Raw genomic sequence first — 15,796 nt, 5'->3', positions numbered from 1 at the left:
TGACGTTAATTTACTTTTTTATAACAGCATACTGAAATAGGAGCATTAAAAGTCTGCAATACAAGAACTTGAGGGGCTACCTTTTTAAAATTTCTACCAAGATCTGATTTTTAGGCAATTAGAGCACAGAAGGAAAAACAGTTATGCCAAAGGAGGGAGAGATTCTGTGATTTTTGAAAAAAAAAAACCAACAATAAGTTTCCTAAACTAGATTAAAAGCTGTTTTTCTTTTTTTTTCTTATTTAACACACTTCCATCTGACAAATTGATTACTTGATACATATGTTACTATTATTATGATAAGAAATGTGTGTCACTAATAGCTTCTTTTGATTAACATTCAATACCATCAGGTGATCTACTGGTACAGGCTGGATCTTACCTTAATTTCTCCTTTAGGGAGAGGTGAAAAAATAAGCCAGCTGATAGACCTGCCTCTCATTACTAATAGTGGTTTGTGTGAGACTGGGTATTTGTAGTTAGTCTCCATTGTGACCATTTTTACTGTGTCTTGTGTTATGGGGCTCTTCAGATTTGTCTTGTCATGAATGTTTATTCTTGTAATAGCTTAGTAATGCTTCTTCCCTGAATTGCAGTTTTCAGAGAACTCATAATCCTTGAGAAGCTGGGTGGAGTATAAGCATGGTTTTGGGGGGAAGTAGTGGTATCTATTTTCTGTGACCTAAGAGGGAATTTGACAAATGGTAACAACCTGGTCCCTTCCCTATTGTCCTATTCTTTGTCTTGCTTTTCTACAGAATATACAGAAAATGAAAATGACAATGAAACTGTGCCCGAGACCTCTGCAGGTTGCTGGAGTTTTTTCCCTACTGTTTTCATTTTTAAGCCAAGACATTGCTTCATCTCACACGCAGCATGAAATGCAGGCATTGCATTCGGGCCATTGACCTTCACATAATCCTCTGCTAGGCTTGTTTCTTCATTGTGCCTTTATTTCCAGAGCTTCACCGACTGATTTTTTTTTTTCTCTTATTTTTTTTTTTGTTGCACCCAATTGCACATCCATGTACAAATTTGCAACCATTGTGATTGCAGTGAAGTGGTGTAAAATAAGTTGCTGGTGCAAAATATTGGCTATGATCTCTCTTGTCCAGTTTGGTTAAGACATAAAAATACTTCATCCTATATGTGTGTATAAAAGCATATGTACATATATGTATGTATGCATAGCACAGAATCATTCAGTAGGTTGGAAAGGACCTCTGGAAGTTGGATGGTCCTGCTCTCCACTCAAAGGAGAAGCGGTTTCATATTTAGATCAGGTTGCTCATATTTAACTCAAAGACAGGCTGTAGCCTACAGTGGGTTGGATACTCATTTGATGAAAAAATGATACAAAGTTCAAGCTAGTGAATAGATATAAAGGCTTTGGCTCCCAGGTATTCCTGGTTGGCTACAGGGTTTTATTTTCTCAAACATTTATAGTTGATAGCTCAGTGGATTTTGTGTCTTGAGTTGGGACAATGAAATAAGCGTATATTTCTAAAAGTATATTCAAGTTATGTACTTGTTCTGTGTAGTTTAAGAATTTCTGAAATGGTCTACATAAGACTGAGAAGAGGTTTTGAGCTGTGCATTGTGTTTTAGTTTGACAAGGATGTAACAGAATCCAGGGGCTAGATTCTGGAACTGTACAAGTCTAAATTGGAAATTATATCATTTATAACGGACAATTAACTACTGAAAACTTGTATCGAGTTACGTCAGGGATCCTTCATCATGTAGAATCTTTAAAACACGCTTAGATATGTTTATTAGAATCTGTTAGCTTATTAAGTGATGACCTTGAAATACAAATTTCCAGCAGGTGTTTTCTGGCCCCCATTAATAAGCTCACTAGGTGATCGTTTGGTGTCATCTTCAAAAAATCACTGGGTTGTAATTCGTCAGGCCTAACTCAAATGTCTAAAAAAACAAATTACTTGAGTTTAAAACTCCTCACTTCTGTCCATGTGGAGAAGTATGCACTTTTAGAGGGGACCAGTTAACTCTTAGATGTCTTTTACAGGAAGAGCTGGATCACTTTGTGAAGTTTATTTCTCTTATTTGAGTGTAAAGAGAGCGTGAAATGATTGGCTTAGATTTAGGTAGCTAACATCTAGATGATTGATGCTGTTGTCTTCTATCCTGGTAGACTGCTGGTTTTGTAGAGAAGCTGTTAACTCATTGCGAGGATTCAGGATTCTGTTCATCTCACTGGTTTTGTCTTTCATTTCTGAAGAACACCACCTCGCTGTATGGGCATAAGATACTTTTTTTTATGGAAATAGTAGCCTTAGTTTCACAGTTCAGGATGGCCACACCTTCCTGTTTTGGAGGCCATATGCATGGTGAACTGCTTAATTCTTTCTTTATGCTTGAACATAATCACAAGGTTAACACCCAGAACGGATGAAAACTAACCTGCATGTCTATAATATATTGTGGAGCCACAAAGCATCGTTGTTGTTTTACAAGAGAAAAAGGTAAAATAAATAAAATCAAGATGTTTAAGATTTTTCCTTTCTTCCTTTATGAAGGTGGTGAATTCCGCATGGCTCAGTTCTTCCGAGGCAATCTGGCAGGTTTGATGATTCGTTCTGGTAAACTGGAAAACAAGAAAGTGATAGATTGCCTATATACCTGCAAAGAAGGACTGGATTTGCAAATAGCTGATGGTATTGGCAAAGGCGTGAAGGTAAAGTTGCCTATAAATAAATGGAAGCATGTATATTACTCTGCTGATAATAGATGCAAGTTTTGCTTGTAGAGGTGTTCTAGATAAAACAAACTTACCTGTTGTGACATTTTGCATTAAAACTGCGTGAAAACTAGCAAATCTTTCTAGTATAGGTATCGGTATAGTGGAGTTTAAGAATGAAAGTTACTGTGTTCTCTCCTTTGGAGGAAAAATTCCATATTTGAAAGCCTCTTTGTTTTACCAGCTATACCAGATTGTCTTAATAAAAGATAGAGATTCTTAACAAGCATCTTAGTAGAATTAACCTAACTTCTATGTCTTATTTTTTAATAGCAGGGTTGTAAGAACAAACATAAATTTCTCTTTTATATTAGTTGTTTCTCCTTCATGTTACTTCACATCAGAACTACGATAAGTGTCTAGATTTCTTCTTGAAGAACCAAATACTAAGCATATTTGACTGGAATAAGGAAGTGAATAGGGAAATTAAACTGTGAAGCACAAGGCCAGTAAATAATGGCCTCATTGCTTTGAATACAGATGTTGTTATCGTAGCATTTACCTTGTTAAGCAGTGCTGTACTTCTCGTTTTGGTTACCTGATGATGTTACTATTTTTATTCTTTTTTTATTATTTTTCCCTGTTATTTCAGATCCACATGAACCCAAGTCAGTCAACACTGACCTTAGAAGGGGATGATATTGACAGGGTTGATAAGGCCATGCAACACATTTCCTATCTGAATTCCCGCCAATTCCCAACACCTGGAATCCGGAGGCTTAAAATCACCAGTGCTGTCAAGTATGTCCTAGCGCTGAAATAATGTGTCTGTGTATTATGGTAGTGAAGCCTGGAAAAATGTTCATGTATCTCAGTTGTGATACACAAAAAAGTCTTGCTGTATGTAAGTGTTACATCAGAATGTGGCATCTGTTCTGAATATTGCTGTTTTCTTCCTGAGCCTGTAGTAAGGAATGTGTAAGATAGGAAATTTATTGTTGCAAGGGTACACAGTGAGGAACCACCAGTATCATAGGCTTTATTAAAGTTGTTATCTGTGGCTGTTAGTCATAGCAGAGAAAATGGGGCAAAATGTTAAATGTAAGTAAAAAGTAATTGTAAGGTTGTTCCCTTGCTGGGAAATTCTTCCAAAGCAGTTGATGAATTTATCTAAGACTCTTGGGTCTGAAACAGAGCTTTTTTAATTTATAAGGCAATTACTCTGCGTAATTGTGGCTCCCTCTCAAATAGCCACCTAGACTGCAAAACCGCTTCTCTATCTCATAGATGTTTCAATGAAGAGGCCTGTGTCTCCATTCCTTCTGTGGAGGGATATGTGATGGTCTTGCAGCCAGAGGAACCAAAAATCAGCCTTAGTGGCATCAACCATTTTGCCCGGTCTGCTTCAGAGTTTGAAAGTTCAGAGGGTATTTCCCTCTTTCCTGAGCTTCGCATAATAAGCACCATTACACGGGAGGTGGAGCCCGAGGGAGATGGAGATGAAGATCCTACAGGTAACATAATTTCTGGTTAAGACTGTTACTCTTACTCCATTCAGTGATCACATTGGAGGATCTTTCTTTTGCAAAGAGACATGGATTTCTCTCATGGTACAGAATCTAGTAGGGGAAAAGAAGATGTATATCAGTTGTATAGGTACTTTGCTCTGGGCTAACAGAAATTTGCCTGGAAATGGTAGTAAGTCTAGGCCATTATCTTCGTGTAAACAATCCCAAAAGATTGATTGTTTTATCATTATCTTGAATCCTTGGTCTCTTTACTTCAGACCCAGGTCTTAAAATCTGATTTGTAAGAAGAGTTCCATTTGCGTGGGATATTTTATGGTTCTTGGGCTCTTGTCTACTTCACCTTTGTTTCTGCTTATCTCTCTGGACTTTCCTTTACTTCTTAGTTCAAGAGTCTTTGGTATCTGAAGAGATCATGCATAACCTGGATACATGTGAGGTGACTGTGGTGGGAGAGGAACTAAATCAGGAACAAGAAAGCCTGGAGATTGACATGACACGATTACAGCAGAAGGGCATTGAGATGAGTAGTTCTAACCTTGGCATGATCATCACAGGTAGGACTTAGTACTTCTGCTCATGCAACTGGGTCTGAAGGGTCTGAAATCAGTGATAAGGAGAGCTGTGTGCTTGATAACACCTTACTCCAAATATTTTGATTTTTGACTAGAATTTCAGGCTCTGAGGTGTTCCCACTATATTCTGTGGAAATCTGTGGTTCTAGAAAATACATTGTTTTAGAACCTTCTTTCTATTCTCCTCTCGTGTCCTGAATTGCAAGTCACTTTTCAACTGTGGAAATGAAGTACACTCTGCCCCCTAGAAGAGGCTTGCTTCTTGCACAGATAACCTGGTGCCTTGACACATGCGTCATTCCTTTCTGTGTCATATTCAAAACATATTACATATGCAGAAGGAAAGCCACCTTTAAACATAATGTGGGTCTAGGATTTTATCACAAAGTAAAACACAAAATTTTAGTAAAGCCACATGTGTGCATGTCTGTCATAATGGTGTTACTTTTTATTCTGCTGCCAGAAAATCTATCAGCCCAGAAAACTTGCTTAAAGAAAAGGAGTGAAGTTTGCGGAGTATATGATGTTGCCCTAGTCTTTTACAAAGTAATTGTTTTACTTGTTTCTCTCCACAGGGGTGGATACTATGGCTAGTTATGAGGAAGTTTTGCATTTGATACGCTACAGAAACTGGCACACTGTTTCTCTCTTTGACAGAAAGTTCAAATTAGTTTGTTCAGAGCTTAACGGGCGCTATGTCAGCAATGAATTTAAAGTGGAGGTATGTAAGCTATTCTGATCACTCTGGGAGGTTGTCAGGTCTGGAAGGGTAGGTGGGTGATAGCTGGTGCCTCAGCTGATGGATTATTGATCAATAATTGATTTTTTTTTCTGTAAATATTAGTAAACTTGCACATCTTAGGCAGTATTTCATATGTCCTCAATTGTATATTTCAATAAGGGTGCTTAAACAGAGGTGAAACTTGTGTAGTAGCAGAAATGGTATGGCTAATGGAATTGTGAAGGCAAAAGCATTGAATTAGAAAGCATATAAATTTAACAAAAAAAAAAGTGATTGAACTGCTAATAGTGGTGCTATACTGACCAGAGGCTTGAGTAGCTTTCATGTAAAACTTACAGGATTCTGCAAATGAACTTGCTGGGCCCTTTAGTGTTTTGCTTGTGTGATCCCTAAAACACTGACTGATACTAAGCACTGATGTAAAAGCCTAGATGGGCTAAAATTGCATTTCTTCTGCAGTAGAATACAGGTTAATTATTACTTGGTATGCTTATATCAAATATATGGAAGTACAGCAGAAGGTGACATAGTAGATACTAAAATTTCAGCTGCTGGAACATGAAGTCATTTTAATTGAGTGGAACTGTCACGTACGTCTGCATCTTTTATCTATAAGTTTGAATTTCTACGTTTTAAAGCTGATCAGAAGGGTTGACACTAAAGGTAACAGTTGTATTTACCACTAGTTGGGTGGATATTAGGGGCTAGGGAGAAAGGCTGCAGAGCCTCTTGTGTTGCAGAATAGAATTTTTTTTAACTAAGTAATGTGATTTTGTTTCCTGAGGAAATTCTGTGAGCTTGAGTTGGGATCTTACCAAACTATTAAAAGCAAACGCTTTCCTTTTTCTGTACTGAACTTGCTCTCTTCCTGTTGTGCAGCTGCTCAGGTAACCTATATCACAGTGTTCTGCCACAGGAGAGGTATATTTAGCTCTGCTTGTTTGGCAAGGAAGCATGAAAAACTCTTTGTGAGGGTGAGCTTGCAGTTGTACTTAAATGCCAGCTATGCTAAGCTTGGGTTAAACTGTAAAGAACAATTTTTTCTTAACCTTTGGTCTGCAGTATGGATTTTGTCTTTGCTGTTAGCTGAAGATAAACAGCAGAGTAAGAAAAAATGGGAATGAAGAAGTGTAATTAATGTCATACCTTTTTATATACTGTTTTGTCAGGATTAAAATGGCTAGCTACCAATTTTGATAACGAACCAGCTTTACCCGTTTTATTCTGAAATACTGGTGTCTGTACAAAAACTCGCCAGATTAACTAACACAGATTAGAAAGATGGAGAAGTGAAAGGTTATGTGACAAGAAACTATAACATAGGAGGAATTGCTGGTTGGGATGATTGTCCCCAGAGACAAACCATTGCTATGTTCAATGAGAATGGGATGCTTACTATGGGAAATTGTGTTGTGTTTTTTTTTCCTTTTTTTTTTTCTTTCTGTCTCTTGAGAGGTAAACTCTTGTATTTCTGGGGTTTAACAATTTTCCTTTTGTACCTAGGTGAATGTTATCCACACAGCTAACCCCATTGAACACGCTAATCACATAGCTGCGCAACCACAGTTTGTTCATCCAGTGCATCATACGTTTGTTGATCTCTCTGGTCACAACCTAGCTAACCCTCATCCATTTTCAGGTAAGAATTCTCAGTCACTGAAGTTCAGCTGATTTTTTCTGTTGTTAAACTGTCACAAAGGCTTCTTGCTGAACCCAAGATTTTTTTTCCCGGTTAACCCAATGTGTTGGACTAATAAATTTAAGCAGCATCTTGATCCCATTCTGCTGTTGCCCGAACAAGGAGGAGCACATTGCTGTAGATCTATGAAATATCTTTTCCTGCCAGCAGGGAAACTCTCTGCTGGTGTGCATGCATTGGAAAACAGGAGGTGTACTGTTCTTGGCAGGGACTATAAGACCTAGATAAAGGGCTGTGAGGAACTGGGACAATATTTCTTGTGAATGGCACAAGGAAAGAATTGCAGTGTTATTCCCTTGATGAGTCGTGGTATCTGCCCTTTCTATTTTAATTACATAAATTTGACATGGGGGTAGGATGTGAGAGGAAGGAAAGTAAGCGTATTAGAGAGGAGTCTGTGTGGTAGAATCTGCTTTCCATGTCTTGTCAGACCTTCAGATTGATGTAATTATACTTAGGAATTAAGTTTTGTTTCTGGTTCTCCCACTGACTTTTTTAGTGGCCTTATACAAACTGCCTCTGTGTAGCTACCTACAATATTTGTATAATGCCATTTCCCTCTTGCAGGTGATGGGAACAGAGGATTAGTTATTAGCTTTACATGAAAGTTGTTTATTAGTATCATCTAAGAAACTCCTTTTATTTTCTTGTTGCAGTTGTTCCAAGCACAGCCACTGTTGTGATTGTAGTTTGTGTGAGTTTCCTGGTTTTTATGATTATTCTGGGAGTGTTCCGAATCCGAGCTGCACATCAGAGAACGATGCGTGACCAGGACACTGGAAAGGAAAATGAGATGGACTGGGATGACTCTGCTTTGACCATCACTGTGAACCCTATGGAGGTAAATCAGAGTGGTGTCTCAGCACTGCACAAAAAAATCCCTCTTCCAGCTGTAACCAGTATGACTGTACACAGACAGAGTAGTAGAGCAAAAACAACCGTAGAACACAGAGAGAACAGACACTGAGTTTTTAATAGATGCCCAAAAGTGACACATCCCAAGAGCAGTTACGTTTGGGATCTTGCATGGGCTGTAGCTTTGTGATACGTAATTGGGCAAGAATCACTTGAATCAGGTTTTACAGATCAGTGTTTAACACTGGTGTTTATCATGCTGCACACTACCTTTATGACAATCAGCTTTTTTCCCAAAGTTGCAAAAATTTATTGTTGAAACATTGTCTGTATTTAGGATGTTTCTGTCTGCTGTGTTTAATGTCTGAAATTTTGGAAAATCAGAAACAAGATTTGCAACCTTAATGTTATTTGTGTAATCTTACTGAAAGTTCTTTTTCCAGTAGAATTTGAAGTACTGGACCATACTTATGAATTAGTTTGTTTGGAGTGACAGGATTGATAGAAATGTTACAAAACAAGAAGAGCAGTTTTAATGAGAGCTTAAGCTTTGCTTTCTGGTTGCCTGATTACTGCTGAACTTCTGAAAACAGTAATGAATTAATAGCTCTTTCTCAATAAGCGTACTTTGTGCCCAATCCAAAAGAATAAAGGGAATTTTGGCTAGTATGATATCAACAGCCGATTTCTATCTTAACAGACTTATGAGGATCAACACAGCAGTGAAGAAGAGGAGGAGGAAGAGGAGGAAGAAAGTGAAGATGGAGAAGAAGATGACATCACTAGTGCAGAGTCTGAAAGTAGTGAGGAAGAGGAAGGAGAGCAGGAGGAGGACCAACAGAATGTTAATAGACAGCAACAGCTGGAATGGGATGACTCTACCCTCAGTTATTGATTCTAGCTGTTCCCTTTGTCTTTCTTTCTGCTCTAGAAGACTCCACTGTAATACACTCCATTGTTCCCAAGGATTCATGGTGTTTGAAAAAAAAAATCATTCTGGCCAGTAGATTCAACCAACACACATCCCAGTGTTTGTGTTATGTCAGCTAGTTCCTGATGCTGTTTCTAGAATTGTAGTTAGCACCTCTTTTCCCTCAGCCATGCCTCAGTGACTGGATTTTTTTACACTATGTGAGGAACCACCTTGCACTTTTTCTTCATGTCATCTCAGCTAAGTGACTCTGCAGATCTGTAGCCATTGCACATGAATTTCTGAACTTTTTTTGCTCTGTGAAACAAATATGGCTTTGTTCCTTTTTGTCTTTCTGAAAGATACAAAGATTGCTTGTTGACAAAGGGTAAAGCTGATCATTTCAGCCTGTTGATTTCTTTTAATTTTTTTCCCAAATTAGTGCATGTGTAAAGTGGCAGAATGAGGTTAATATGTAGAAGATTAACAGACTTTTTAATATTTTGTAAATATATTGGAATTATGTAATTATGTCATTTGTGGTAGTGAAAACAGGGATTGGGGTATAAAACATGCTAAAGTAAAAAAATCATGAAGCATGAAGTAATACAAGTCTCATACTACTGCAGCAGGAGCACTGGCACGGTTTTCTAGTGTAGATGTTTCAGTAAAACAGTGTCATTGGCCTTGACTGCCTTGTTCACTCATGCCCCACTCTGGTTTTTCTTTTTTGTTTTTCTTTTTTTCCTCCAATCCTTTGTTTTTGCAGAGGGAACAGACAAGCTTGTGAGAAACTGTAAAGGCTCTTTGGAACCTCTGCAGAGGTTCAGCTGCCCAACTGCCCTGCCTAATACAGTTTGTTGGGTCTATTTTATTTTATTTTATTTTTTCCGGTAAAGTTTTAGCATAAGGGCTGTTTAAGTTATTGGGAGAAAAACACTACTTGGATGGTGGACAAATGAGTGTGCTGGTGCTGTGGTGTGCTGCCACAGCACCTACTAATTACAGCGAGGCTGCCTGTAGTACAATGATGGTCTGTTCATCTTGCTGGCAGGACAGATTGTTTGTTTAGTTGATTGATTGTTACATTGGTAACTGAAGCTGGAAAGCCTGAGACCTGTGTACCTGCACACCTTGGCTACCAGTCTGCATAGATAGGTTTTTTAGTTTATTTGACTGTTCAGTTTTTCACATTTGGGAATGGGAGGGTTTGGGGCATAGCTGATACCATTTCTATTAACCACACTCCTGCTCATTCCCTGTAGCTCCTTGTACAGTAACTTGGACTGTTGGTGTATTAAGCCTTTGTTTACACTTAGTAATTGTGTTTTCCTGCTGGTGAAACTATAGCATAAATTATCCAACCAGAAAACCTTGGGAATCACATTAATATTATTCCAAGTCATGGCTAATTTTGGTTGGTTCCGATCAAAGTTCTAACTTGGAATTGCAAAGGACTTTTTTAAAGAACTGACTGAAAGGTACGAAAAGTAAGTTATGACCCCATGGTGGAGAGTGCTAGTTTTTTCGTAAGGCAGGTCTTATTCATTTAACTTTATTTGTCCTATGCAGAGCCTTGAGTAATGAATATCTGCTTACTTGATTATTTTATGTTTGGAGGTGGATTAAAGAGTAACTTGTTTTGCTTGTAACAGGAAACTAGGACTCCATTCGCTCCTCAGCACGGTAAGCAAAGTTTCAGTTTTTGATCTTGTATGTAATCTGCCTGTGTTCTAGATGCACAGACCATGCATGTCATAGCAGGTTGGTTAATGGCTGACAGTACACAGCAGGGAAATGTTGCACTGGATAAGCCTACTAGAGGAGCAACAAGCAAGCCAAAAGGTGGGAAAGGAGTGGGAGAAAAAGGGTCATAATTTAAAAAAAGATAAAAGATTGATCCAAATGTGTTCTATAGTTTTGATTTTTCAGAGCAGACCTATTCTCACCTAGTGCACATCTTGCCTCCTGATGTGTGTAATGGGATCTAATGGTGGGTTTTATCTGGTGGTAACACTTGACTCTGTGGAGTGCCTTTTACAATAATAGATGGACCTGGAAGCAGGGGAGAGAACCCACACAACTAGCTTACCGTTTTTTTGTTTTTTTTTTTAATGTAAAATTTTAGATTTCTAAAATGGGGAAATGGTTTTGACTACTTATGTGGTAATATAACTGCTAGTTTTAAGTAAACTGGGAAACTTTTAACTTATGTCTGACAGTTGTCCTGTGTTAATGTGTAGAAGACTTATCCTTCCATATACTGTCACTGTAGCTGCTGTATTTTAGACTAAAACTGATCATGACTTAATGGTAATACTGAAAGGTTGTAAACGTCCTGATGCAGTTTGTAGCCACTGTGGGTATAACTTTCAGATGTGTATATTGGTAACAGGTCAGTTTGGAAAGTCTATAAGCTACAATAAATTTCTGGTTCTAAAGATTGTTTGCATTTATTTCTTAATGAACAGAATGAAGTTGGGTCAAGTTATATTAACTGTGTGTTAGTTTGCCTAGTAGTAGAGTCCAGTTTTATTTTCATTGATCTTTGAAGCACAGAAGGACTGGGGTATCGTGGTGGACAATTTAATCTTTTTTTTTATTTTTTGACGTACAAAACATGTACCAAAAACAACTGAAAAGTTAAACATGTAAACATTCTCTTGTTACAGAACCATAGTTTGACTTAAAAAAATACTTTTTTCAAAGGCAACAGAATAAGCACAGTCTGTTTGTACAGTTAAAAAAAATCACAAAAACATCTCTAAATAAATAGAAGTAGAAAGGGGTATCACTTTGAGCATATTTATAAAATCAGAAGTTACTTATTTACAGTGAAATGTAACATTTTTCAAAGTAACTTTAAGTTTTAATCCTCGGTACAATTCAACTTGCTGGGAAGTATCAGGTGAGCTGCTGTTTTGTCAATTTGAGACAAAAGCCTCTTTGCTGACCCAATACAGCCATCGGAATTTCATTAAAGATGCTATTCTAGTGGAGTACAAGGGAGGAAGTCCACTCACTGACTCATGGACATTCTTACTTGTAGGTAAGTCAACTTTCTAGACTACAAAACCTACCTAAAACTGTGCTGAATTGAGAAACACCTTTGGAATTGCTCAGTTCTAGCAGTTTATGTTGATACAGCTTTGTTTTATTGCACTTGTACGATTGAAGGACAGATGACATGAGCCACTGCTGCTTTGTACTTCTGTAAAAACAGGTATGAACTGCTGCAAGCCTGCGAACAGAGTACCTAAGAGTGACCAAGGAACCTGCTAGGTAAGACTGCCTTTCTACAGTATGACAGATGGGATCCTGGATTTTCAGTTGATGGCAATGTAAAAGAATTGCATGTACATTTACAGATTTTTAGCATGTTCCCTTCCATTGTGATTGCAGTGCATCTCAACTTGGATGTGGCCTAATGAAAAATGTGTCTGTGAAAGCACAGGCTCGCTGTCAGTTGTAATAGAGCATGTGACACGTAATCTGCTGCCCCGTGGAAATGTTTGCATTTGTCCAAGTCCTTAAGATACTTGAATTTTTTAAGTGGGTGTAAGAGAGATGAGCGTATCCCTACTGCTGGTTTGTGACACCTAAAACCCTTTTAGCCTGTGAAGCAAGAGGCTATACAATCTGGCACTGAAAAGGAGAAGTATCCTTATAATACTTAAAATATTAGCTAAAAACATGTCAGATGGATTACTCTCATAATTTGTTAAACAGTTCAGCTTTGTAATACTATATTTACAAATATAGATCCACTGCTTTAAGATTTAGTTTGAAACCTGAGACCACTGACTGCTGTTCAGTTCAAGAAAACAGTGAGGAATATACTACACTTGGGAACCACATCAGTGAAAGCAATTTATACTGTATGGCAGTATTCCTTTCACAGAGAACAAGTCAAAGGCCGTTTGAAGTTTCTTTTAGTCTAATCTCCAGAAGCAGCAGCAGTTCTAGAGTGTTGTCTCCAGTCAAGATAGGGTCAGGTCAGTTTGTACGCATTTATCCAATGTTGATTTCCTAGTGTTCTAAGTCAAATGCATAGCTATGGGCTGATACAAAGCCTGGCTTTAGGTTCTAGCTAACTAACTAGGGTCTGTAACATAGAGAAAGTACAGCACAACAGTTGCTTTTTGTAGCTGCAAACAAGCTTTCAATATTACTTAATATGCTGAAAAACTGTTAGAGAGGGTTGTGTAATAAATAGTTTGGGTCAATTACAAGGGCACATACCATTCTATCTTGAAATGTTCTGCCAAATCTCAGTTACATACAGCATCATTTGAAAGGTGTAATAAACGGGGATCAGTGAGGATCATGTCAAGTTAAAAGCAGTTGTCTGCTGTGTAACTGCTGCTTCTGGAAACAGGTGCTGTATGAGAAGCAACCTGGTTTATACCACAGATATATATATATACATATATATATATATAAAAAACAGTATAGAATAGACTTCATAGCATGAAAAGAAACCTTAAGTCCGTAAAACAATTTAAATGAGCCACAATGTTACATTTAATCAATCATCTGGTATCATCTGTTTGTATATAAAAGCAATGAAGAAAGGTGTTTTTTTTTAATTAAAGTTGTTTCATGCATACTAAACATCGTAATATCTACTTGTACTTTCTACAGAGGTAGAAGTTACTTTAAGGAAGTATTAAATTAGTTATGCAGCTTATGAAAAATATGTCTGAACTTGTGCTTTTTAAAAAACAATGGACTTAGCATTATCTGGAAGCATTTTGTTTGTTTTGAAGTACTAGGAGTACCTGGTTTTAAAAAGAGCTAAAAGTCAAGAATGAGTTGTACCTAGATGCTGGATGCAAAAACAATAATGAATCAAATTTACCCCATAACAGGGAAGATCTACTAAGAATAAACAGTTCAATTCAGCCTCTGTCTGAAACTGGCTGTTTTTGTGTAAGTTTTAGGCAAAATAATTCAAACCAGGCATGGAAACTAAATTTATATGAGAGTAGACCATTGTTTGACAGTACTTGGATTTCTTGTCACTTAGGAAACACAATATGAACTGCCTGTATTTCACAGAATCACAGAATGTTAGGGATTGGAAGGGACCTTGAAAGATCATCTAGCATTGTTAAACCTAGTTAACCTAGTTAAGGGCATACAATCAAAGATCTGATTCAGCTTTAGTGATGTCTTGAAAATGGAATGACTTTGTCATTCCTTAACAGGTAGGAATGATAGCACCTTCATAGGAACATGATATTGTGGAGAACACAGGGAAATGGAAAGAAAGCACCTCAGGGAACTGCTAAAGGAAGCAGATACTAACCAGACTACTTCACTTATCTTCCAGCATGACCCATAGGCTGCAGCCTGCTTGATGCACCTCACTGTGCTCATGTGAGGCACAGAGGGACAGCAGTGGCTCTTGTTCATCTGTCCCTTTGCAACACCAGTGCTCAGAACTGCCCACCAGGTGAGGACGCTAGCTGGAAACAAAAATATGACACAGGAGTAGAAATACATGATTAACAACAGCACCTTGTGGGAGAGGAGATTCCACTTGGGAAAGAGACGTAGGCAGCAGTGAGAGCAGGAGAAGGCTGGAACAGTTTGTCCAGCTGTAGGTACCAGCACAGACAGCTGCACCTTGCTCTTTGGCTGCACCACCCCGTGCAGACAGAGTCTTTGCACCCCAGCTCTAATAACAGACAAAAAGTCATGTACCTTAGTTGAGAGCAGGATGGATGTTGGAAAAGAACAAAGAACAAATTTGTAAGATGAATTGAGATGCAACTTATTGTAAGTAATTTTTCAGTGTTAAACCCACTCATCTGGCACTCCTCTGTCGTTACACAGGAAGGCAGACTGGCCAAATAACTTAAGCACAGAATGGTGCCATCTGTCCCAGCTGACACTGGATTACAGTGTTATATCCTAGTGATTACGTAGGTGTAGGCCAGCGCCCTGCATGCATGCAGTAGAGGGAAGCCAGGTGGCAAACTAGCTCTAATGTACCCCAACAGGAGATACATGTAGCAACCAATTACTTGCCAATTTTCAAAATGCAATCTTAATGTTTTCAGGCTTAAAAACAGAAAAAACACAGAAATCCAGGAGCGACTTGAGGTTGAACTGAAGTCTGATTTAGGAAAGCAAACAAATGTACCTAACCCACATTAGGCTGACCCACGCCTGTTCTTGTGGCATTAGCTTTTAGACAGCAATAGGTGGACTCCAGTTCCATTTCAGAACACTTTGGCTTCTGAAGCAGAGAGATAGTAATACAATAGTATGGATATTTTTCCCTGTCACACTGCAGAGTAAAACAATTCACCCAAGTAGGTTTCAGAGGTGATTTAGACTGACCTACCTTGCTGCACACTGAAACAGGCTAGAAGGAGTGATCACGTAGTGAGTTAAAGCCTCTGAGCTGTAATGGTAGGGGCCTACAAGAACAGCTATAATATAAGAGCTATAGGATAGTAGCTTTTCAGTGTTCAGCTGAATTGTCAAGAAAATAGACACGTTAGCCCAGTTAATGACTTTAAAGGATGTTACGACAGCCTGAACTCTTCCATTAGAAGATGTATTTGAAGCTTAACAAGTTCTTAAGGATACAGTACATCTACCTACCTTTCACTGTGTGCAGTAATTTTATTGCCTCATGCCTGCCCCTTGTCCCCCAAAGATCTAGAGCAGGCATGATTAGGCAGCTGATGACAGTCCAACAATCTTCAGTCATGCAGAAAAGTGTGACCTCCGGGAATGCAGGTGAGGAATCTTGAACACAGCAACATTCATCA

At 38.3% G+C, this 15,796-nt stretch overlaps 1 protein-coding gene across 4 annotated transcripts in view; it reads left to right on the top strand.

Moving 5' to 3' along the window:
• Positions 1–11,449, top strand: part of CLSTN1 (calsyntenin 1) — a 38,948-nt gene extending 27,499 nt beyond the window's left edge. For 2 of the 4 annotated variants that reach the window (XM_035557588.1, XM_035557589.2), the window contains 9 exons: positions 759–809; positions 2,541–2,698; positions 3,354–3,502; positions 3,989–4,215; positions 4,614–4,784; positions 5,378–5,523; positions 7,048–7,183; positions 7,900–8,084; positions 8,799–11,449. In XM_035557588.1, the coding sequence (XP_035413481.1) occupies positions 759–809; positions 2,541–2,698; positions 3,354–3,502; positions 3,989–4,215; positions 4,614–4,784; positions 5,378–5,523; positions 7,048–7,183; positions 7,900–8,084; positions 8,799–8,993 (1,418 nt within the window). In that variant the 3' untranslated portion in view covers positions 8,994–11,449. The remainder of the gene's footprint in view (positions 1–758; positions 810–2,540; positions 2,699–3,353; positions 3,503–3,988; positions 4,216–4,613; positions 4,785–5,377; positions 5,524–7,047; positions 7,184–7,899; positions 8,085–8,798) is intronic. The other 2 variants (XM_035557591.2, XM_035557590.2) reach the window with 1 other exon arrangement.
• Positions 11,450–15,796: the final 4,347 nt, after the last annotated feature.

The sequence above is a fragment of the Cygnus atratus genome, chromosome 21, assembly GCF_013377495.2.
Source record: "Cygnus atratus isolate AKBS03 ecotype Queensland, Australia chromosome 21, CAtr_DNAZoo_HiC_assembly, whole genome shotgun sequence".
NCBI lineage: Eukaryota > Metazoa > Chordata > Aves > Anseriformes > Anatidae > Cygnus > Cygnus atratus.
Note: the sequence above shows the minus strand (reverse complement) of the source record. Positions and strands in the feature narration are given on the sequence as shown.